At 45.2% G+C, this 23,014-nt stretch overlaps 1 protein-coding gene across 3 annotated transcripts in view; it reads left to right on the top strand.

The window, feature by feature from the left end:
• Window positions 1-23,014, top strand: part of iqsec3a (IQ motif and Sec7 domain ArfGEF 3a) — a 97,163-nt gene that overhangs the window by 25,569 nt on the left and 48,580 nt on the right. For all 3 annotated transcript variants that reach the window (XM_077004721.1, XM_077004722.1, XM_077004723.1), the window contains exon 2: window positions 3,430-3,507. In XM_077004721.1, coding sequence (XP_076860836.1) covers window positions 3,430-3,507 — 78 coding nt within the window. The remainder of the gene's footprint in view (window positions 1-3,429; window positions 3,508-23,014) is intronic.

A 23,014-nucleotide genomic window follows, 5' to 3' on the forward strand; every position in this document is an offset into this window, starting at 1 on the left:
GGGCAAGCAGCAGTGACCTCATCAAAGAAGATGCACAGGAAGTGATGACCTCATCAAACTAAGGTTCAAAAGGCAGTAAATTATATCTAAAGGAGTTGGTATGATGGACAATAACAAGCTTCAAAAATGACATTTTGACACAAGAATGATTGCAGCACCACGTCAAAGCACAAAAAGGCAGATGCATCAGTGACCTACTTTCAGGTTTATACCTATAGCAGAGTGAAAGTATTAGAGGTAAAACCAGGTGTGACATTACTTCAAGACTTAAATGGTATTAAGAGTCCAGGAAAAGGCAGACGCAGCTTTCTTTGTACCATGACTGTACTCGTCCCTGTTACGGATGCCTAAGCCTGCCTAACTTGACGTTAAACTCCCACTCGCTCGTTGTCTAAGGATGAGTCTCTGCGCAAGTGGCCGAATGTCCCCGCACTTGACGTCAGATGTCCCTGCAAATGTCCCCGCACTTGACGTCACCACGTGGTGGTGATAGAAAGGAGGATGTGCACCACTGGCAGAGTCGTGGGCCTCCCATAAATATCTGTGTGTGTGTGTGTGTGTGTGTGTGTGTGTGTGACAGAGTGAAAGAGAGTGAGAGAGAGAGAGAGAGAGAGAGAGAGAGAGAGAGAGAGAGAGAGAGAGAGAGAAAAGATGGACAGAATGAGTGTGTATGCGTCTCTTTGGCCCATGTCTCTGTTCAGTTTTCCTTTACCAAATCCCCCATCACTGCGGTATGACCCTTTGTCCCAATGATGTCACGTTTGACTGCAGTGTCTAATTGCTAAAAGATGGCTTCTTAAACCTCCTTCATATCATTGTGGGTGTTTGGGGTGGGCTTCTCCTTAAGTAGGTGTTATTTTGGTGTCCTCTTTCCCTGTAAACGGCATTAATCAAAGATCAAAGAGTCATTTAATTTAATTACGATAAAAAGGCAAAAAAATTATAACATTTGAACAGTGCCTGGCAAAGAGCAGAAAACATACAGTAAGGCCAGTGAGCAAATCACTAAGTGTACTTTGCATTCAAACTCCAAAAAACTAGTTTGGCTTTGTATTGATAACATTTCTGTAACACATGCATGTTCAAATGATGTGTCCCCTTCTCTGTGCTGTGGGAAGCCTCAGGCTTGAATATCAAATGATTTAAGAGCTTGTGTTTCCACAAAGCCTCTAGTGAGTTTTTCTCCTGAGTTGTTATGTCAAAGATGAGGCATTCATAATTTACTTCATCAGATAATTGGTCAAGCTAATGATTAATTAAATGTACTTTCTTTCGTGTGTTTGTGTGTGTGTGTGTGTGTGTGGGCACACATTTTCATTTGCTTTCTTTTTTATAATAGATTGAGTCATCAATTTTGCAGTGTATTCAGTAAGCAAAAAATATTCATCATTTATGAAACAAAGACAGTATTGATTCAACTTAAGAATATTGTTGTTTAAGAACAGGAGAAACCTTTCCATACTGGCACCATCTTGAACATCCTCTCTGATGACACAGCAATGGAAAGACACTCAGTAGTACTCAGAAGTACTCAGTTCGCTTTCTGGACTATTTGAAAGATGATTATTAAAGAACAAAAGAAAGAAAGCCACCTAAAAACAGCCAGTGCAGATACGTTTGTCCAAAAACGTGTGGGAGTAGTTGGGGGGTGGGGGGTGGTCATCTGACATGCTTGTGACATTTAAATGTTTAGTTAGTGATTTCATATTTTACGCTCTCTCTCTTAGAGAAGTGAGTATGACATTTAATATTTGGAAAAAGTTATCTGGACTGTTAGGCCCATTCTTACTACTGTACTGTACAATTACCTAAATGACAAAAATGCTAAATATTTAATGATTATTTCCAGTAGACTCCAGATTCTGTGCTCATCTGTTCTGTGTGGGAAAAAAAACTTATCCCAGAGGATTCCTGTTGAAATGTCATATTTTATTACACTGCATTTAAGAAAAGTAAGTAAAACACTTTCTAATAACTTTGTTAAAACTGACTAGGTAAAATGGTGATTATCATGCCTGAACTGTCACATAGACAACTCGCTCAAATGTCGAATTAAATGCAAATCTGATATAGGTGTGTTCTCAAGGTCACTGATCTTTATGCTGGCTTAACCAGGCTTAATTAGTGTGAGTGAAGCCTTTTGTCGGTTCACTGATCAATGACTGCATAGTTTTCCCTTATTTATTTTATACCTCTTTTTAAAAAGTCATTATCCCGGTCAACATGGCTTTACATTCTGCTCCCTTTTGAGGTTGTGTGCACAACCTATTAAAAACTCTGGGGTCATGGCCATTAAGGAAAACATGATTACAAAGGCCATTAACTATGATTAATTACCCCTGGTCTTCTCTGCATCAGTGTGGTATAAAGCCACTAGAGAAACTTGTGGTTTGAAGAATGCACACTGCTCCTTGTTTAATCCACATCTGTCCTTATCAGGTGTGTCCACACTGTGTGTCCGGTCGTAGTGTCTCCCCGATCCACATGCAAAGTGGCATCAAGTTGACATCATCCCTTCACTACATTTTGAAGTACATTGCTCTAAAAACCATGCAAATGCATTGGAACTCAAATACAAACGAGACACTACGATGGTTCTCTCGCCTCCTCCCGTTTAACGGCACCAAACCATAATAGTCATCGTGATGCCCAATGATTGTGTTAAATAGGTATCTTCCCAAATGGTGTAAAGTACCAGCTTAGCATAAATTAATTCTTTGGGAGCTGTGATTTCTGTGATTTCCTGCACTGCACACTTAGTGTTCCCATGGTCCCAACACACATATTTTACAACTCATGAAAGTTGTAAAATTTTTAAGTTGTTGGCGATTGTGGCTTTGGGAGTTATGAACACGCTGAAACATTTTGGGCTCACATGGACCGGGACTGGGAAGCTTTGCTTTGGAATATGTGAAGTGAACGGAAGGTGTGGGAACTGCTGGGAGGAGGGAGAGCTGTGGACTGGGATATGTGTGCTGTTCAGGTCCGGAGAGAGACGTGGCAGAAGAGACTGTATTTACAGACGCACTGTTCATGGTTTGAGGTAGCAAATACTTCCTATAGCATTAAAATTGCAAATGGAGAAGTCATAGCATGTCAAGAAGTGAGTCCATCTGGCACAAGAGTCTCCTTGGCCACAGTCATATATCGGGCTGCAGACATCACACATAGAGTCATCCACACACAGTTAAAGATCGCAGAAAGAATAATGAAATCAGAAATACATGATATCAACTGAAGGACCACGTTAAGGAGACTACAAGGGCAAATCGTGCTGTCCTGTCGTGTACTTTATTACGACTCAAACGTTTTAATTGTGATATTGCCACTGCCTTCCCATATAAGCAGCTCTATTAGCAGTTGTGTTAGCAGGTCTTTGTAAAGTCAACGCCCTCCTCATCCGTCCCCTGGTGTCCCCCTCTCCCACAGGAATCAGACGGTGCTGCACCAGTTCTGTTGCCCTGCCCCGGACGCCCCCGAGGTCGAGCTGCAGGAGCGTGAACCCAGGTAAGAGTCGCTGTCCCCGCCTCCTCTCCCCCACCAAGCCCCTCCCCCCTGCCGTCTCCACGGTGCTCATTGGGCTCCTCTGCTCTACGGTGGTGCTAGGCAACGCAGCTGCCCCGGTCATGCCTGTCTTGAAGTGGTTGATGGACTTTTCATGCCTGTTCTTTGGATGTCATCACTACTCACTGTCTGGTGTGACCCTATTAAGATCAGTTTAGTTTTACAAGAAATAGGACAAAAAACAGATTTTCTGTAATCCAAAAAATTACAATTGTGGCTTTAAAAACCCTTAAAAAGTAATTTCTCATTCAGATGGGTTCTTACTGTTTACAAGAGTCTAGATAAGGATATTAGTAAATGGTAAGTGTGAGTCAGTTTTAGCCATCATTCAAGCCATTGTTTGAAGACGAAACAGCTGAAGGATTTATTACAATGCCAACACAGATATGAATGTGCAATCCTTAAAGCTGAACATAAATGATAAAAATGCAGCCATGCGTACAATAAGTAGCATAAAATAGTGGATACGCATAAAATAGACAAACTAGCACAGTGTCCTTCAAGACAATTTCCCCATGACGTATGGGATAATAAACATAAATATTACTATGTTTAATAAAAATTCTATTTCTTTAACACATACAAATCAAAATCTGGACACTAAACGGAACAGAAACGTTGAATCCCCTACAGCTGCACAGCTGCGTAAATGGTACTGACTGGAGGCAAACGTATCGGTAATAATAATTAAGCAACTTACTCAAAGGAGCAGAACCAGGCAACAAAGGCGAGTTGATATTGATGCCCGCTCCACCTCCTGAGGTGCTGGCCACAATAAGCAGCTTCTGGGACGTAGCAGCCCCTAAATCACAGTCTAAACGTTGCAGAGGCTGCTGTTATTGAATTAGTTCCAGAGAGAGCACCAGAAAGTCATCAAAAAGAGATGTAATCACAGCTCTCCAGTATCTTCGTCTTGGTCTCGTGTGCCGCTGTGGATGAAAAATAAACAAACAAAACAACAAAATGCTTTGGCCAAGTGGAGTGTGGTCAGATAAAAGTAGTTTCGCATGTTTTTTTCCTTTTGCCAGTTTGCCTAGATACAGAGCGCAATACCCGCGATTAGGGGGAAATCATCGAAATGATACATTCACTTAAAACACATGAATGCAAAAAGCAAGTAGTGTCTTCATTGGCTGTCTAATCATATATGATAGAGTGATGCAATAAACACCGAAATTAACTTTAGTTAAGATAAAACCTAAATTATTAAAAAGGCAACAGTATAATGAAATCTGAAATTAAAAGAGTTTGATGACACAGAAAAGCAAACCACTTCAAACAGACTACTGAAGGGAGTGTGTGGGTTGCTGGATATTGAATGTTGGCATTTTGGTTAATTAGAAAAAAAATCCAGCATTTTTTTTTTGTCGTCTTTTTTGACCTTGATGTTTGTCCATGGATTGTCGTTCATTCGTTTCTTGCTGTGTCCCGCGCCCAGTGTGTCCACAAACCTGCCGTTTTCACTCTCATCTTTTTTACCCATCCATGTCCCTTTGTCTCAGATATAGCTGTGTTCCGAAAATGTTTTTTCTTTTGTGTGTAGGACACCATCACACACGTTTACTTAATTACATACATTGCTGCTTAATATTCCATACACATAAAGCATTTGGTTTGACATTCTCTCAGTAAATACAGTGAAACATGTGAAAATAATATTCAAGCATTATCATGCTTGAATTATTATCACGTGCAGCTAGAGGGGGGGATATCTTGATTGTGTGGATACCTCATGGATGTTGGCTGCTCTGTAGAGACCTAGCGACTCCTTGTCAGTGTTTTAGCATTACCGCTCACACCTCTAAAACACATGCATTTAACACGCATCAGGAAATACCCAGCGGCAAGTGCCAATCACAGTTATTCAAACAAACAAAAACAAACACACAGAAACCAAACGCAAGTCTGACACACCTTCTGCTACTTCTCATGGGCAGTGGCCTGCCTGCGCTCACATGCCGCACTAGTTGAAGTCGTGGCTCCCGAAATCAGAAATTTGGAAATCAAATCTGGAAACAAACCTTCTTAAGTTCCTCGCCCACTCCTTCATATCCTGCAATCTCCGCTCAGGAAGGAATTAAGCCCCCTGCACATTATACCTGAGTGGTTACATTCTTGGTGTTTACTGCTGCAGTACTAGCCAATGGACATTAGTCAAGAGTTGAGTTTGCACATCCCATAATGGCCTCTTTGTTGAGGACTTAGTGTTTAGTTAATGACGTGTGTGTGTGTGTGTGTGTGTGTATGTGTGTGTGTGTGTGCGTGTGCGTGTGTGGCCCGTGATGATCTTGGCTGTAGAGTGCTCCTAGTGGATCCGAACCAAGAATTTAATGAAGATTAGCTTCCTCATACGATGTCCACTGGTTCCCATTTACAGACCTATCTAACTGATGCACAGTTAGAGTTATGTGACCTTAAATTACTCAGCTGTCAGTAGTGAATTTGCGATGTTTGAGATCGTCTCTTTATGAAACACTCTGGACAGACTATTGTTAGTGTTATTACATCGAGAAATGCTATAAAGGACCACTCATATTTGTGCTGTCATGTGCAAGGCTGTAGCGAATGCACAGTGATTCTGAGCTAGGAGAACTCGGGTTAATCCCTTAGCGCTGGAGCAAACGGGCACTGGAGCCCTGTGTCTCATACCGTAGTCAGGGCATTGACAGTCCTGTAGCAAATGGTGAAGCCAAAGAGCAGAACACACACTCAAATCAAATCAAATCAAATCAAAGTTTATTTGTATAGCGCTTTTCACAACACATGTCACAAAGCGCTTTACAGGATTTAAAAGGTTAACAATACTATGGGTCCAGAACCCTAATGAGCAAGCCAAAGGCGACAGTGGCGAGGAAAAACTCCCTATGATGGTGGGGAATAGGAAGAAACCTCGGGAGAACCAAGACTCAAAAGGGAACCCATCCTCCATTGGGCGGCCCGTTAACACACAAATTACACAAAATACAGACAAATACACAAGCCACACACAAATCACACAATCAGACTAAGTAAAGGTAAAAATGAAAGTTCTGGGTTTTGATATTGTCATTGTAAATGTCTGTTGATGAACGCCAGGCTTTCATTCCATGTCGGAGCAGCGATGCTGGTATTGTAGGCTCCGACTGCAGTGTTACTCTCCAGGTGAACCTTGGAGAAAAGATACGAGATGTAGTAAATATGTAACAAATTAATCAAAGGCCAAACTAAACAGATGAGTCTTTAATCGAGTTTTAAACATTGAGACTGTGTCTGAGTCCCGAATAGAGGCAGGAAGATTATTCCACAGTTGTGGAGCTTTAAAAGAAAAGGCTCTTCCACCTGCTGTGATCTTTTTGATCCTAGGAACAGTTAATAACCCTGCGTCCTGTGAGCGAAGTGAACGCGCTGGGTTATATTGTTCAATAAGTTCACTAAGATAGTCTGGAGCTAAGCCATGCAGCGTTTTATATGTTAATAAAAGTATTTTATAGTCAATACGGAATCTAATTGGCAGCCAGTGTAATGACGATAGTACGGGACTAATGTGATCAAACTTTTTAGTTTTTGTTAAAACTCGTGCTGCTGCGTTCTGAACCAGCTGGAGTTTGTTTATCGATTTACCAGAACATCCAGCTAAGAGACTGTTGCAATAGTCTAAACGAGAGGATATGAATGCATGGATTAGTTTTTCTGCATCACTAGTATTTAATATGTTTCTAATTTTGGCAATGTTGCGCAAGTGAAAGAACGCTACCCTAGTTATATTATTAAAATGTGTATTGAACGAGAGATCTGGGTCTATTGTGACGCCCAAGTTCTTTACCTCTGCGCTGGGGGTTATAGTAAAAGAATGTAGATTCAATGCTACATTATGTATCTTGTCTCTCGCAGCCCTAGACCCAACTATTATTAATTCTGTTTTATCGGGATTTAGTGCTAGAAAGTTACACGCCATCCAATGTTTAATCTCTTCTACACATTTCTCACTCCACTGAAATGTGCCAGGACACACACACACACACACACACACACACACACACACACACACACACACACACACACACACACACACACACACACACCCCAGGTTGAATTACAGGACCTCTCACTCCACAGGGCATAAATGCAGCGACTGCCACGTTGGTCGTTTTCCCAATGGCAGGGATTTTTAGTACCTTTTCCATTTAAAACATTTTACTCTCCAATTGCCCATTTTCAATGAGTTATTCACAAAAATAAATAAAAGCAAATGAATTTGGCGGTTGATCAGTGGTCATCAGTCACTTCAAACAGATTTACACAGGATATAGCGTTGCCAAGACGATCCTGCTCACAGATCCCGACGCACTTAAAAACGAACACGTCTACGTGATTGTGAAATAAAGAGAGCTCTTTATTCTACTGTCAGTGCAATTCTGATTAATCCATAACAATCCCAACGCCTGCCAGGAGGTCATGGCGTATTGATCATTATGCATGAGGCTTTGCGCAAAATGTCAATTCTGCGCAGCTTAGACATCACATACAAGCCGATGGTTTTCTCTCGCTGTTTTTGTGTGTGTCTATGTGAGCAGCTGTTTGTGTAAAACCCAGAGACAGTACGATGTGGTTTTGACAAGGTTCTGGGTCAGTGTGAGTTTGACATGGCACCTTGTTCAGAAGCATTGCTCCAGACAACATATTTCTTTTTTATTCATTTCAGTTAAGAGATTTTTCCTTTCGCTTTTTAAAGACACACCTTAATGAGACGCTATATGCTAATGATCTCATACAATAAATTATGGACAGAGTGGCTACACAGATAATTGGTCATCTTCTACTTAGGTCATCTTATAATTATATCTCGATAGACTGGCTTTGTTTGCATAACATGACGTCAATCAATTCATACACCGTTGTCTTCCTGCTGTTAATTTATGCATATTAACATGCTGAGATGGACACATACAAATTCACTTCAGAATATATTCAGTCATATTCTGTCTCAGTCACATTACGTCATAGATTGTTTCTGATTCCCTTTCTCTGCATCTGTATTGCTTTACCTTCCAATTATGCGTCTAACTATTCGTTGTCTCATAACTTTAATGCTCTGTCTGATTTTCCTTACTTTGTTTATGAATGTTTATCATGTTGCCTCTTTCTATTCCTCCTTTCTTTCTGTCCTTTCCTCTTCCTTTACCTCTCCCATTGCCATTCTTTCTCCACTCTCTCCCTCTCTTTCTCCTTCCTCTCCTTCTCTCTCTCTCTCTGTGCTCATCGGCGTGGTGCAGAATGGTTTACTGCTCTGGAAGTTACCGTGTCATACTGATTAGTTAATGCCTGTGTTCCTGGAGTAGTTCATGGTGAGCTGAAGCTGAGGTGATCCCTGGATGACTTCCTGATTACACTTTTGCCTCCATGTGGTTTTTAAGCCTGGAACCAATCACAGTCCCCCCCCCCCCCCCCACCACCAGCTCTGTTATTCCCTCTCCCCTGTCTGACAGAAATTCAAGATGCTTTTATTTTTATTTATTGGGTTCATTTCTTGAGGTACCATTATGGCCAGTGCTGCTTTTCTGAAGTCCATGCCGCTTCCCAGCTCCAGAGGGATAGACAGATGAGGTATCGGGAGCTACCACAGGGAGAGAGAAAGAGAGAGAGAGAGAAAAAGACAAAAAGAAGACAAATACAGAAGGAGATAGGTTAGAAATCCGTAACAAGAGAAAGCATAACGCACCTGGCATCTCATACATGAATCTTAACGGTGCACGTTTCTTAATGAGGCTGTGGAGACCAGAAAGATCACATGACTAACTAGCGTTTTTGATCCTCCTTTTCCCCCGTCAGCATGTTGTGTGCAGTAATTGGGGTGTGATTCTCCGCTGCAGAGTCTCAGCAACTCCCGCTTTGAACAGCCAGCTGCTTCGCCCGTGTGCTTCTCTGTTTGTCGGTGGCTCTGGTCCACCGCTTTACCTTCCGTTGTCCTAATCTGACTCGGCAAATGAATGACTCGATTGAACACACCGGTGGCTGCGAAGCTGATGGTTCTCTGCTGATGTTGCTTTTTTTAATGACGGAGCCACTGTCTCATGGTCTGCAGGCCATAATACGGGAGAAAGGAACGGAGTGCTTTTGAGCAGAGGAGAAAAGCGCCAGATCAGAGACTCTGCTGTAGATTCAGACACGCTACAAGCCTCTGCGCAAATTCCCCACGCTGCACAGAATCACCAGTCCTGATAAACAGATGCCGAGTGTTTCTCTAAGCGACCACGTCTCGTGCCTTCGCCCCGTCGTGTCGTGTTTTAAACCATTAGTGCGTCTGATCCGCCGGGCGACAGCTGACAGCTGTAGGCCGTGTTATTGTAAGACATCTGCTGTGTGTCAGTGAGATCAGAGCTGGCCTGAAGGTCAGCAGATATGGGAGCATGTGCTGTCGGCCCTGTGAGCCTTTTCCTGCTGATAATGTTTGCTCTCTGTTGTTGTTGTTGTTGTTGTTGTTTTGCTCTCATGTACCTCTGCCTGTGGGTCGCCATCCTCGGTTTCATGGGTTCGCCACATTTGGCTTTGCTGACCACCACGGAAAAGGCAAAAGCGAGACATCGCCTCCTAATGGAGGCCCATGGTAACACACCCTGCTGCTGAACTGAGGAGGGGAACCGTGCTGAGGGACCGTTACAGTCTTACACACACACACACACACACACACACACACACACACACACACACACACACACATATGCATATATATATATATATATATTCTGAGGCACAAGGTGTTTCACTTTTTCTTTAATCAGACACTTTCAAGTTCCTGTTACTTTCTGTCTCTCTCTATCTTACTTTCCTCCTCTTTTCTCTATCACTCTCTCTCTCCATCTCTCCCCATGCTCTTGCCGTCTCTCTCTAAATGATTGTTTGCTACCTTCGTCCAACAAAGTGACCTTGCAGGTCTGCGTGCTGTTGTCATGGGAACGGGGGCAGCAGGAAGGGGACCAGACATTCTCACTTTTGCACATTACTTTTTAAACAAGGGACTTTGTGTGTGTGTGTGTGTGTGTGTGTGTGTGTGTGTGTGTGTGTGTGTGTGTGTGTGTGTGTGTGTGTGTTTGTGCCTATGTGTGTGTGAGAGAGAAAGAGTAGTGATTTGGGTGGTTGTATGAGTCAAGTTATGAATCCTGAAAACATCTGCTCATTTTCTGTCCTTCTTACTTGGGCTCTGTGTAAACAAATCTGAGTGTCAGCCAATTGCTTCTGGCCTTTTCACAAATGTCTCTCCTCACAGCCAATAGCACAAGATGTTGCTCATGGCATCCAAGGACGGCAGCCAATTAGCCTTGGCCTTTGCACAAGTAAAATTATTCAAACCAGAAGGAGGTAGCAGCTGAATTTAACAGCTTTTCAAACACATTTGTAACACAGAGTCCTTTCGGTTAGCCAACACATAACATTTAATCAGCACATAACACTTAATCATGTTGAGCATAGTAATGAGCTTCATTAGCATAGATAGCATAGATTAGCTCCAGTCGATCACACAAAAAACAAGTGAGGCAACTTAAGTTTAGTGTGACGGCACGTTTGCATGCGTGCGGCTGAGCTGTCAGAATGTTTAAATTAGCCTCCATCTGCATTGTTAAGATGCAGAAATTTAGTAAAATTAAGTGACTTACGTCACCATCACCCTGAGGTGATTTTTTGATTCAGGCAACAGTTTCAACATTCCAGCGGGTTTTGCAGTCATGACAGTCAGAGGCCAGGCAGGAGGCATTTATCTGGCTCTCTGCACTTCCAGACTGGATGAATTTAAAAGCCTCTGCACCATGTTGAGGAGTTTTGCGTGACATGGCACTCCGACACGTGCCGTGGTGTTTTGAGGAGAGCAAGAAGGTGGTTCTGGAAAGCTGCGATGTCTGAGGAGAAATGTTTCTTTCATTTTTCGCTGTGCACTCACATCCCACCCAAGCATGTGAGAGCTCCCTCATTGTGAGGAATTACTTACGCTTCTGTTCCTATAATGTATCTGCTTTCGGATTCCCCAGAGTTATGCAGGCATTCGAAATAACAATTGTGTGAACTTATTACTTGAGTCTCGGTGAACTCAGAAGAGGTTACCAGGTTGCTTTCTTTTAAAACAGTAGTTGCATTTTTCCCACTGCTGTATGGTGTTGGAACGGCATGGAGAGACCATTCGTATGCTGTCGGCACGTGTGTGGGTGTTAGTCGAAGCTCTGCTTGTGGGAGAGACGTTCGTGGGGCAGACCGTACCGTGGCTTACCGTGATCCGACTTGCCAACCCACACACGAGAGGATCTCTGAAGGTCGGCAGAGGTGGTGAGGAGAACCTGTACCTACAACACAGAACGTGGCTTCCAAAGAAAAATGTCCTTCTAAAGGACCTCCGCTCGATCCGTCTCCAACTCCAACTCCAACGACATCTCGCCGATTTCTGGTCGATTTACTATGGCGCCTTATTACTCAGTAATAACCATCCTGCGTGGCCTGTGGTGAGGCTGAAGGAAGACGACACCGGAAACCTTAATATCTTTTTCCTCTCTGCCTCTTAAATTGGGTCCCCTGGCAAAAGTGGTGACTCACGGTTGGATAACAAAGAGCAGATCATTACCAGCACGATGCCAGCTCTGATTAGAGCCCCTCTCCGTTCAGAAGTAGCACCTAGAGGGGCCCGGGGGGGAGAAGGTCTCTCCTTGCAGTCTCTTTACTTCCCCTCTATTCTGTCCTCTCTCCCTCCGTTCTTCTCACTCCGTAATGGCCTCGCCGTGAGATTACTCATAGGCAGCGGACGGGGTGGACGAGGGAGTGGATCGATAAACCTTCTGCCGCTGTCTCCTGAGCACTGCGCATGGCAGCAGACAGATTGAGAACTGACTCTTTTTCAGGGCTAATGCCACCCGTACCCACAGGTTAACCTGCTTTAATTGAATCGGCGTTGAAGGTGAAGGTGGTTATGATTTTTTTTTTTTTACAAATGGGTTAAAATTTCACAGGAATGCAGTTTACTAAAATGGAGACTCTTAAATATTCTGTTCACTGTGGCACTTCTTAGCGGTGATGAGGAATGATAGTGCTTTGCTCAGGCTTTCAAAATTTTACACGAATGAATGATGTATGAGCTGGGAGTGAAAATCGTAGCGACTGACAGCAGGGGGCGATGTGACAGATTTAGACCTGAACTTTGACTGCACTGCATTGCCGGTGCTCTCGGGGCTTTAATGCTGAGTGACGTCTGTGAACCGCAGTAAGTCATCCGTGTTTGCCGCCCACTGTCTCAGCCTGGCATTACTGTACAGTCAACCCTCACAGTTCTGTGCCAGCCTGTGTCTGCATCTACTCTGATGAACCGAGTACAGAGAAGATCTGATAACGTGTGTGATGGAAATGGACTTTTCTCCACTGTCTACCAGCAAAGTGTCGACAGAAAAAGAGGTCAGCACCAACCTTAAACCCTTGTGTTAATGCGACCGAAGTGAAGAACTCCCTTACTGTGTGAGGTCGTGTGAATGTCTGTGTGTTTTTGAGTGAGCTCGTACAAGTTTCTCCTCCAGTGAGAAAGGAGTGGGACAGATGCCTTTCCAAGGGTCCATCATGCCCTGAAAGCTTTGCCAGGAAGTTGTGGTTAGTGGAGCATCCAGCTGTCAGAGCCCCTGGTCAGGGAACAGTGTGTTCTCCCTGAGGAGAGGAGAGTGTTTGTGTGCTCTATGGCATAAGGTGTCTCTGCATAAACCCATCTCGCCACTCTGTGAGAGAGTGAAACCTCCCTTTAACACACACACACACACACACACACACACACACACACACACACACACACACACACACACACACACACACACACACACACACACACACACACACACATACACACAAAGCTGCAATAGGCTTTTAAGAGATGACAGGTAGCCTTTCTGCCTTTTGTGATAACCCTTTCCCTCAGCGTCTTATCCCCTTTCTGAACATGGGGGTCTTTTATCAGTCACATATTCCTCTGCAGTCCTGCAGCCCAGTAAGATGAAACTTTAGTCCAGCCTTTATCCTCATCGTCTTCATAATTACAGTCCCCTCACTGAAAGATCACAGGACTGAGAACCGCACGCCTGTTATTAATTGTTTTCTATCAGTTACGTCTGCTAAGACCACAAAGGAAACACCTCCTGGTATAACGCATTCTTTAGAGAGCGCAGTAACCCGCCTAAGTTATAAACAGCTGTACAGTTTTTTATGGTATATTTTTGAAACTGTGTTTTCTGTCATCGTTATGGTGCACTGGAGTCTGTGAGAGCTATCAGGAGAGCGGGATGAAGAGGGCTCTGAGGGGATCTCAACATGTTATGATGTCGTGCCACTTCCTCTGACATATGTCTGCAGCAGTGCAAACTAGACGAGTGGATGTGAGAGAAAAAAAGTCATTTGTCTTTTGCAGCCTGAAGATTTTGTGTCCTGTTTTATTTTGATGAAAAAGATAAGGATAGAAAGAATCAGAAATGATGTGTTTTGGTATGCATTCATTTATTTCCTTTGTCATTATATAAATCTATCTATCTATCTATCTATCTATCTATCTATCTATCTATCTATCTATCTATCTATCTATCTATCTATCTATCTGTCTGTCTGTCTGTCAGTCTGATATCAGATATCAGTCTGCTGCAGGTGCTTTGTTAGGAACGTAAAACCACACCTCCACAGTGGAAGATGTACCTGTTTTGCAACAGAAACCTGCCTTTTCTCAGGTGTAAGTCAATCATCCACCATGAGGCTGTTTCTGAAAGATCCCCACATCCCTAAATGCAGTTAACCGTCCCATATGTCACACTCTTTCAACTTCCTGCCTCATACTAGATGCATTGGTGTGGTGGGAGATTCTTGATGGTATTTTGTCTTAGGACAGGCTGTCCGGCATTTCAGAGACTGTGGGAAGATCTGTGACTTTCCGCCGGGGTGGAAAGGAACAGTCGGACCGGCGTTCCTTCCTTTGGTTTCTCCTCTCCGCTCCCCTCTGCTCCCCTCTGCCCGAGGAACCTGTGCTTTGAGAGCGCCGGATCGTGTCCTCAGAGCCTGCGAGACAGACGGGCCGGTTTGCACGAGCGCGTTTGTTCCGGTCTCCGGGGTGGCGGAGGAGGGGTGATGAAAAGCATGTGCGTGAGACAGTGAGAGAAAGCACCGTGTGTGTGTGTGTGTGTGTGCGTGCAGCGGAGAGGGGAGGGAGAGGAGGAGTCACGACTCACACGTGCCCACTGCCAGCTCTCTGCTCTCAGAGCACCCGAAGAAAGGACGGCGAGCGTCGGGGAGCACAGGGTGTCTCCGTATCTCGGCTCTTTGCTCAAAGCAGTCTGTTTAGAACTTAATTGTTAATGTTAGACATTTCAGTGACATTTTCTCTGGGCTGCACAGTTTTACTGCTTAAAATATCCGTTATTTGGTTTATTGTTTTCACTGAACAATATCTCTCTCTCCTTTCTCTCTCTCTCTCTCTCTCTCTCTCTCTCTGTTTCTCCCCAAATAGTCCAAGTAATTTTCTTCATTTACCCACTCTAATTATCTTTTCTGCTTCTCCACCATTTGCTTTCAGCCTCTTCCTCTGATCTATCCCTCTTTCTTTCTCCTTCTCTCTCTTTCTCTTTTCCTATCTCTCTCACTTCTCACTTCCCTCATCCCTCCAATCTGTTCTTCTCTGCTCCCCACTCTCTCCTCCGTGTAGTGTGTCTGCTGGGGGCAGAGCAGCACAGCTGATTGGCCTGTACTTTATACACTTCCAGACTTTGTGAGAGGACTCATCACTTGCCAGCCTGTTTCATGCAACACAATCCCCTGCCCCCCCCCCCCCCCCCCCCCTTACCCAGAGGCACACAAACACACATCCTCACACACTTTGACAGCTGAAACATACTGAAACCCTGCCCTCCAACAGTTAGCAAGCATCTTAAAACAGCTATTACGTTATGTCACATAAAACTGAAAAAACATTAGTTGACTACACATTATGCTGGGAATAGCGCATTCGACCCAGCGTCCCTCTTTACCTAACGAGCAAAGGCTGTGTAGTGAAACCTTTCCCCCTCCCCCGAAGCTCCCAAATTGTCAGGAAGGCTCTCGGCGCACGCCACCTCACAATGACACGCGGACTTAAAGCTGTGAAATCCCTTTCCTCGCCCTCCTCTTGTAATCAGGCTGTCAGATTATGTTTCCTGTCGTTTGGTGGTCGCCACACGGGCACCACCACTCCACCCCTTGCTCCTCCCGCGCCAGAACGGGACGGGAAAAAAAAAATAGACTCCTGCGACATCGTGCCTACTGAGATGTGAATGAAGCTGACAGGAAGAGGGTCTGGAGATAGCGTCCCCGCTAAGATAATGACACAGGCCTTTTCTGGAGGCCAGGCTGGCGCCATATACAAAAACCACCTTACAAAATTTCAAATGGCACTTCATTACAGGACACATCAAAGCGCACCACTGTGCTTGCTACTTCTCGGCCCGAGCGCTGTTTTCAGAACGTGTAATCTTGTAACAGCGCTGGGTAATTTATACAGTATACATGATATGTAGGTAGTAAAAATTGCGGAGTAGTACGTAAGGTTTTTTCAGAGGATGTTTCAGTCAGAGGTCTGATAGTGCTTCTGAAGTTCAAGGATGCGAAACCAGTGTAAAATATTGTTCAAAATACTAGATATTTAAATTATGATAAATTATGATCTGAATTGACACCTCTAGATGGCTTGTCAGTGACATAAACTACACCCCTTCCAGTCTCAGTTCTAAACCAGGCACATATATCTCAAACCCCCAGGCTGATGGTAGAAGGCATGACTGGGAGAAAAATAAGTCATAACCACTGAAACGGTGAGGCAAATACTGTATTTAAACAGTGACACATGATCATTATGATCAGCTATTGTTTTACATTTCATATAATAGACTTCTACAGTGCAGGCATTCCCTTAAAAAATGACCTCATGCTAATACCTGATGCTAATAGACAGATTTGTAGATTTAGTGCTTATGGGGGTGTGACTCATACACTGTGTCAGCTAAACCCGATGGAGCTTTTCACACCTTTGATGCTGATTTATTGTGATTTACAACAGCGCTTGGGGAGCCTTTTTTCCCGAATGTCATACATACATCTCTAAATATTGCCCATTTCCGGGCCCTCATTCTTCCTCCATCTCCTCGAGTTGATGGTTTCCCCCCCTGACCAGAGAGCATGGAAGATTAGGTTTGAAATACACCATACATATTTTAGAACATTTCATGTATGTCTTAGTAGCGAAATAGGTAATGGCTGGGAGTTATTTGTGATGACATTACGTGATCGTAGAGCTTTCGTCTTTCAGTCTCCCTGCGTCATCTTTCACTTTCATTATTCATTTTGCAAAAAAATATATATTTTCCTTCAGTCCAACGGTCAAGGTGTGTCTTGGCTTTGATTTTGTGCAGTGTTATATTCAAAAGAGCGGCACATCTCTGTGGCGTTACAGACATATTCAAATGAGGGACACATCTCTGTGGCGTTACAGACATATTCAAATGAGGGACACATCTCTGTGGCGTTACAGACATATTCAAATGAGGGACACATCTCTGTGGCGTTACAGACGTATTCAAATGAGGCATACATCTCTGTGGTGTTACAGACATATTCAAATGAGGGACACATCTCTGTGGCGCTACAGACGTATTCAAATAAAGGACAAATCTCCAGCATGGCACCGCGGCTGCTCCCATTGGCTCTGGCATAACTTGTGTTCCTCAGTGTGCCAAATCTGCATGAGTCAATGCCAGAAAGCAACCATTTAAATGTCTAATCGTGGCCAATTTGAATTATGCCCAGACACCGAGCCGTTAGCTCATGATCCTCGTTAAGCTTTCTGTCTCTTCGTTCTTAAAATAGTACTCAGCTGCTATTTTGGCACGAGGCAGGCAAAACCACACACTTACGCAAAAGCTGATGATGGTTTACGAAACATCGACGTGTTTTGTTTTATCCATTAAAAAGTCCGATCAAACGGAGCATCTACCTGCACAGGTGTGTATAAATCAAGGTGTTAACGATGGCCAGGAATTAAAAGTGCTACACCAGATGACATTTCATTATATCGGTGACAGCTGTGCATTCATTAATGTTCCACCCTGCTACACCCGCGGCCTCTGAGAGGATGCGAGTGTGTGGTGATTATCGTTGCATACTGAACGGTGGCAAGCAGAAGATGATGACCCCAAATACCACAGCGACGTCACGGACAGGCACGGAGCAGCAGGCTCTTACTAGGGTCGCAACGGAACACGTGGTACCGTTCATACCACAGGCTGGACATCCTGGTTCTGCACGAGTTCAGAACACTAGGGAAAAAGCAACAAAACTTCCCACATGCATAAGGCTCGGTTTATATTCAATTATTTTGAACAGACAGTAGTGTAAATTATGGTTAGTTCAACCTAATATCACATAACCCCCCTAGAGAAGATCTAAAAATCTGGATTAATCAGCAAAGTGTAAAATATAAACAGTGAACATACACTCTTGCATAGGTCATATGTTGGGCCAATTAAAAAGCAATAGGGCACAAGTGCTACAATCCTGAAAAGCTCAGAAAGTGTATAGCCTAATATATAGTATATATATATATATATATATATATATATATATATATATATATATATATATATATATATATATATATATGAAATGTCTTCTCCTTTTTAAAATATACAATTAAAATGTAATCCCATGAAGTGTTATATGCTTTGGCAGTGTTTTTGGGCTAACTAGATGGACTCCTGTTTGTTTTCTGGTGTGGTGATTAGTATAGTAGTAGTGGGTGGCATTGCTGCCTCTTCTGCAGGGGGTTTCAGTCCCCTGTCTGGACACGTGCAAAACACCTCACCAGTAAGATTCATTAGGTAAGGCTACTAACATTCAAGTGCCTACCTCTGTAAGATGACTTACATTTGACATGACTTTACAAGTAAAATGTAAATCCACGGCACGTGTCGGAGTGCCATGTCACGCAAAAAAAAAATGTAAATGATGCTGGCGAATACGTTTAAGCTAGCGTGTACATGTTTACACACACATATCCTACAACTGTCCAACAATGCTGATACTGAGTACTGATACCGAAGTAATGAACTTTCAGTGGAAGAGGCTTTCATTTATTTAAAAAGTTTGAGTTCTGAACATATTTGCAGTCGTTTTTCATCTTTGCAGTGATGAAAAACGACGTCGCAGAGTCACTTTAGACTGACGCGTGCTGCCTTCTATTGAAAAGCAAGCCAGTGCCAACGATGGTGCAGTCAAATGCAAAGAGGAAGACATAGTGGTGAGTCTGGTGGAATAGGAGGGTGTGGCTTGTTGTAAAAAGGCAGCAACCCTGTACGGACTCCAGTTGCCAGAACTCTTCTAATCCAATTTGTGAGTCATGGGATCAGTTAGCACTGCTGCATGTGAGTTTGTACATAATAAGTACTGGGACCACTCAAGGATCCACAAGAAAAGGTCTTGTGCCGTTTGCTAAGTAGTGTGCAGATGACTAATTCTAGCAGACATTTTTGTACTTTGATGCATTTAGCACTTTTGAGAGCTTTGTGTAACATATTTAAACTCTAACTAGAAAAGAAAAATGACGTTGCAGGTTCTCTGTGAAATTTTCTTGGTGAATTTGTGGAGGATAAGAGGGATGAGTGGAGCTTTGTCCTCACAGCAACAGCATGTGACATATTTTGCCCTTAAGTCACTCTATCACATTACAACATCACTGTATCTCCACGTGTGGATTCTGGATTTGGCTGAATTCAATGCACCGCGAATTGTTCTACACTTTTCACAACGTTTTCGTCTATAAAGACAAAAACAAAACACCCGCCTCAGTAAAATGATTGAGGAGTGGTGTGAATATGAAGGAAATTCTACTCTACTGCGTCCAGTCCAACTTTGGTTGGATTTCCACACTGACCGGTGTAACGATCTGCGTAGCGCAGAACAGGGAGGCGGACAAACGCTGAGGAGAGCGAGATTTATTACAGGGAATTCCAAAAGCAGCGTCGATATACGGGTCATAACTGGAGGGCAATCAGGACATGAAATAACAACAGACATACTCGGACAGATAAACCAAACACGACGGGGAAACACGGAACAGGCAGGAATACTTGCAGCGGAAACAATACTCACAACGAACAGGATTTGACAAAAAGACCGATACCGACAAGGGCAATACAAGGACTATATATACACTGAACTAAACAAGGATCAGGTGCAAACAATGACGACAGGGGCGTGGCAGGCAAAGGGAAATCACAGAGACAACGAGCAGGGCGGGATGAACAGGCAGGGAATACAGACATGAGGGAACCCAGAGTGACAGCTACGAGAGCGGGCGTAGCCCTACGTGACAGAACCCCCCATCAAAGCGTGCCACTCCGGGGCACGCAAGGGCAGACAGGACAGGGACACCGACTAGGACAGGACAGGGAACTACGGCACACGGCGAGGGACAGGAACAGCAGACACAGGACAGACCAGAGGGACAGGACTGGGCAGAACAGGACATGGGACCTGGGGCATGGCAGGGACAAAGACAGGGGACATGGAGACTGGCCAAGAGCTGGACAGGGACACGGCACGACACGGGGGACACAGGGAGACTGGACAGGGCCAGAGCGAGGCACCGGAGCAGGACTGGACGGGACAGGACCGGGAGTAGACACAGGAGTGGGGCCAGGGAACAGGGCAGAGGCAAACACCGAGGCAAAGACACCATGGACAACAGAGACAGGCACTGGCACAAAGGTGGTTACTACTTGGGGAACAGACACAGGGACAGGGACAGAGAGGACACCACCGGACACAGACACAGGAACACAGACCTTGACAGACACAACCACGGGGACAGGAACCAAAACAAAACCAGGGACAGAGCACGGGAGCAAGGGGAACACAGGCATAGAAGCAGGAACACAGGGTGGGGCAGACAGAACATTGAGTCCAGACCCACATGTGGGCAGCCCAGTCTCCGGGGGAACAGGCGGGGACCGCTGGCGGGCAGCGGAAACAGGTAGGGTCCGCTGGCGGGCAGCGGGAACAGGCAGGGTCCGCTGGCGGGCAGCGGGAACAGGAACCGGCGTGGTCTGCCGACGGGCAGCGGGGACAGGAACCGGCTTGGACGACCCCTCCTGGGTCGCGGGAACAGGAACCGGCGGGGTCTGCAGACGGGCAGCTGGAACTGGAACCGGTGTGGTCTGCCGACGGGCAGCGGGAACTGGTCGCTGAGGTGAGGAGATGCGCTCAGGGGGCGGAGCCGCCAAGCCGACATCCTCGGGGGCCGTGTCCGCCAAGCCAACGTCCTCAGGGGGCGGAGCCGCCAAGCCGACGTCCTCGGGGGGTGGAGCCGCCAAGCCGACGTCCTCGGGGGGCGTGTCCGCCCTACTGATGTCATCTGGGGGCGGGACCGCCATACTGACGTCATTGGGGGCGGAGCCGCCATACTGACGTCATCGGGGGGCGGAGCCGCCATACTGACGTCATCGGGGGGGCGGGACCACCATACTGATGTCATCGGGGGGGCGGGACCGCCAAGCCGACGTAGCCAGTACTACCCCCCAAAAAATACTTGGGGGTGTCGTGAGGAGTAGCTGGCGGGATCAGCGGCAGTAGGTCCTCTTCCTCAGGGTCCTGGGTGAGCCTGGAAGAATACACAGACACAGAAGCCCCTCGGTGGCTCTCTCTGCGACGGCTCCGCCTCCTCTGAGGCGTCGGGAGCTCGCAGAAGCCATCGAGAGCCAACCGAGGGTTTTGCAAACGCCTGTCTGTGCACTCAGTCCGTCTGCCCGCGACTTGTACTACAGGTTTCTCCTCCCTATAGTGATCAAGCCGGGCAGACACGTAGCGTTCAACAGGAGTCTCGACGCGAAAGCCAGTCGAAACCGAAAGTGACTGAGCCTTCGTTGGTGCGCGTCGAGACTTCCGTGTTCCCACAGCGCCAGGGGAATTTCTGTCTCTGGTTCGTTCACGCTGCGATATCGGAGAGTTGAACTGGACCGAACCAGCCAACATCTCATCACAGCGATTAAACTCACCAGAGTCTCGCTCCCTCGCTGTGTCCTTGTACGATCGGTCTTTATGTAATGATCTGCGTAGCGCAGAACAGGGAGGCAGACACAAACGCTGAGGAGAGCGAGATTTATTACAGGGAATTCCAAAAGCAGCGTCAATATAACGGGCACGGGTCATAACTGGAGGGCAATCAGGACATGAAATAACAACAGACATACTCGGACAGATAAACCAAACACGACGGGGAAACACGGAACAGGCAGGAATACTTGCAGCGGAAACAATACTCACAACGAACAGGATTTGACAAAAAGACCGATACCGACAAGGGCAATACAAGGACTATATATACACTGAACTAAACAAGGATCAGGTGCAAACAATGACGACAGGGGCGTGGCAGGCAAAGGGAAATCACAGAGACAACGAGCAGGACGGGATGAACAGGCAGGGAATACAGACATGAGGGAACCCAGAGTGACAGCTACGAGAGGGGGCGTAGCCCTACGTGACAACCGGCAATCTAGGTCACTAAAGTCTTATAAGTGGTCTTTCTCTCTGTGTGCTATGTCAATATTCTTTGGCATGTTGGCTTCTGAAAAACGGTTTGGCCAATGAAACGCCCAAATCTGCGACATATTATATTATTGTTTCCATTTTAAATCGAAACATCGATTTTTGGGGGTTTATTGCTGATCACTCCTTATATAGTGTGCATATAGGTTTTGAGATGACATCATTTTCGTGATCAAATGTGAGATGGCTTTGATCGACTGCTCTAAGCCCTTTGGTACATTGTAGTGTGGATTTATCAGCTAAGTCAGAGCCGCCGTAGCAGAGAGGCAGAAGATCCAGGATCAGCTTGTTGGAAACAGCAGGATCTGACATTGTTCCTGTTTCCTGGTGTTTGTGTTCGCGCTCGAGAAGCATTTGTGTGTGTGTGTGTGTCTTTTTGTGTGTTTTGTATATGTTTGTGTGATGTTGAGTCTCACAGCAAATGGCCCTTTATCATTTCATGCGCTGACGTGTGACTGTATATGTATACAAGTGTTTGTTTCTGTCTTAGTTTTCTACTTCTGTGCGCTTTTGTGTGTGTGTGTGTGTGTGTGTGTGTGTGTGTGTGTGTGTGTGTGTGTGTGTGTGTGTGTGTGTGTGTGTGTGTGTGTGTGTGTGTGTGTGACGTTTGTGCTGAGAAATGTGACAGGGCTCTGAATAACTATGCCTTGATAATGATGTGAATGTGTTTATTTCTCTTTACTTATTCTGTTTTCTTGGTGCTGGCAGCTAGCTGTAGTCATCCATTACCATAGTGCTGACACCCACACTCGCCGTGTCCTCATCGCTAATGCAGCGTGCTTCATCCTGCCCCCCCGGCCTGGTTAAGGCCCCCCCCCCCCCCCCCCCCAACACGTCAGGCTCT

This window comes from Brachyhypopomus gauderio, chromosome 5 (genome assembly GCF_052324685.1).
Source record: "Brachyhypopomus gauderio isolate BG-103 chromosome 5, BGAUD_0.2, whole genome shotgun sequence".
NCBI lineage: Eukaryota > Metazoa > Chordata > Actinopteri > Gymnotiformes > Hypopomidae > Brachyhypopomus > Brachyhypopomus gauderio.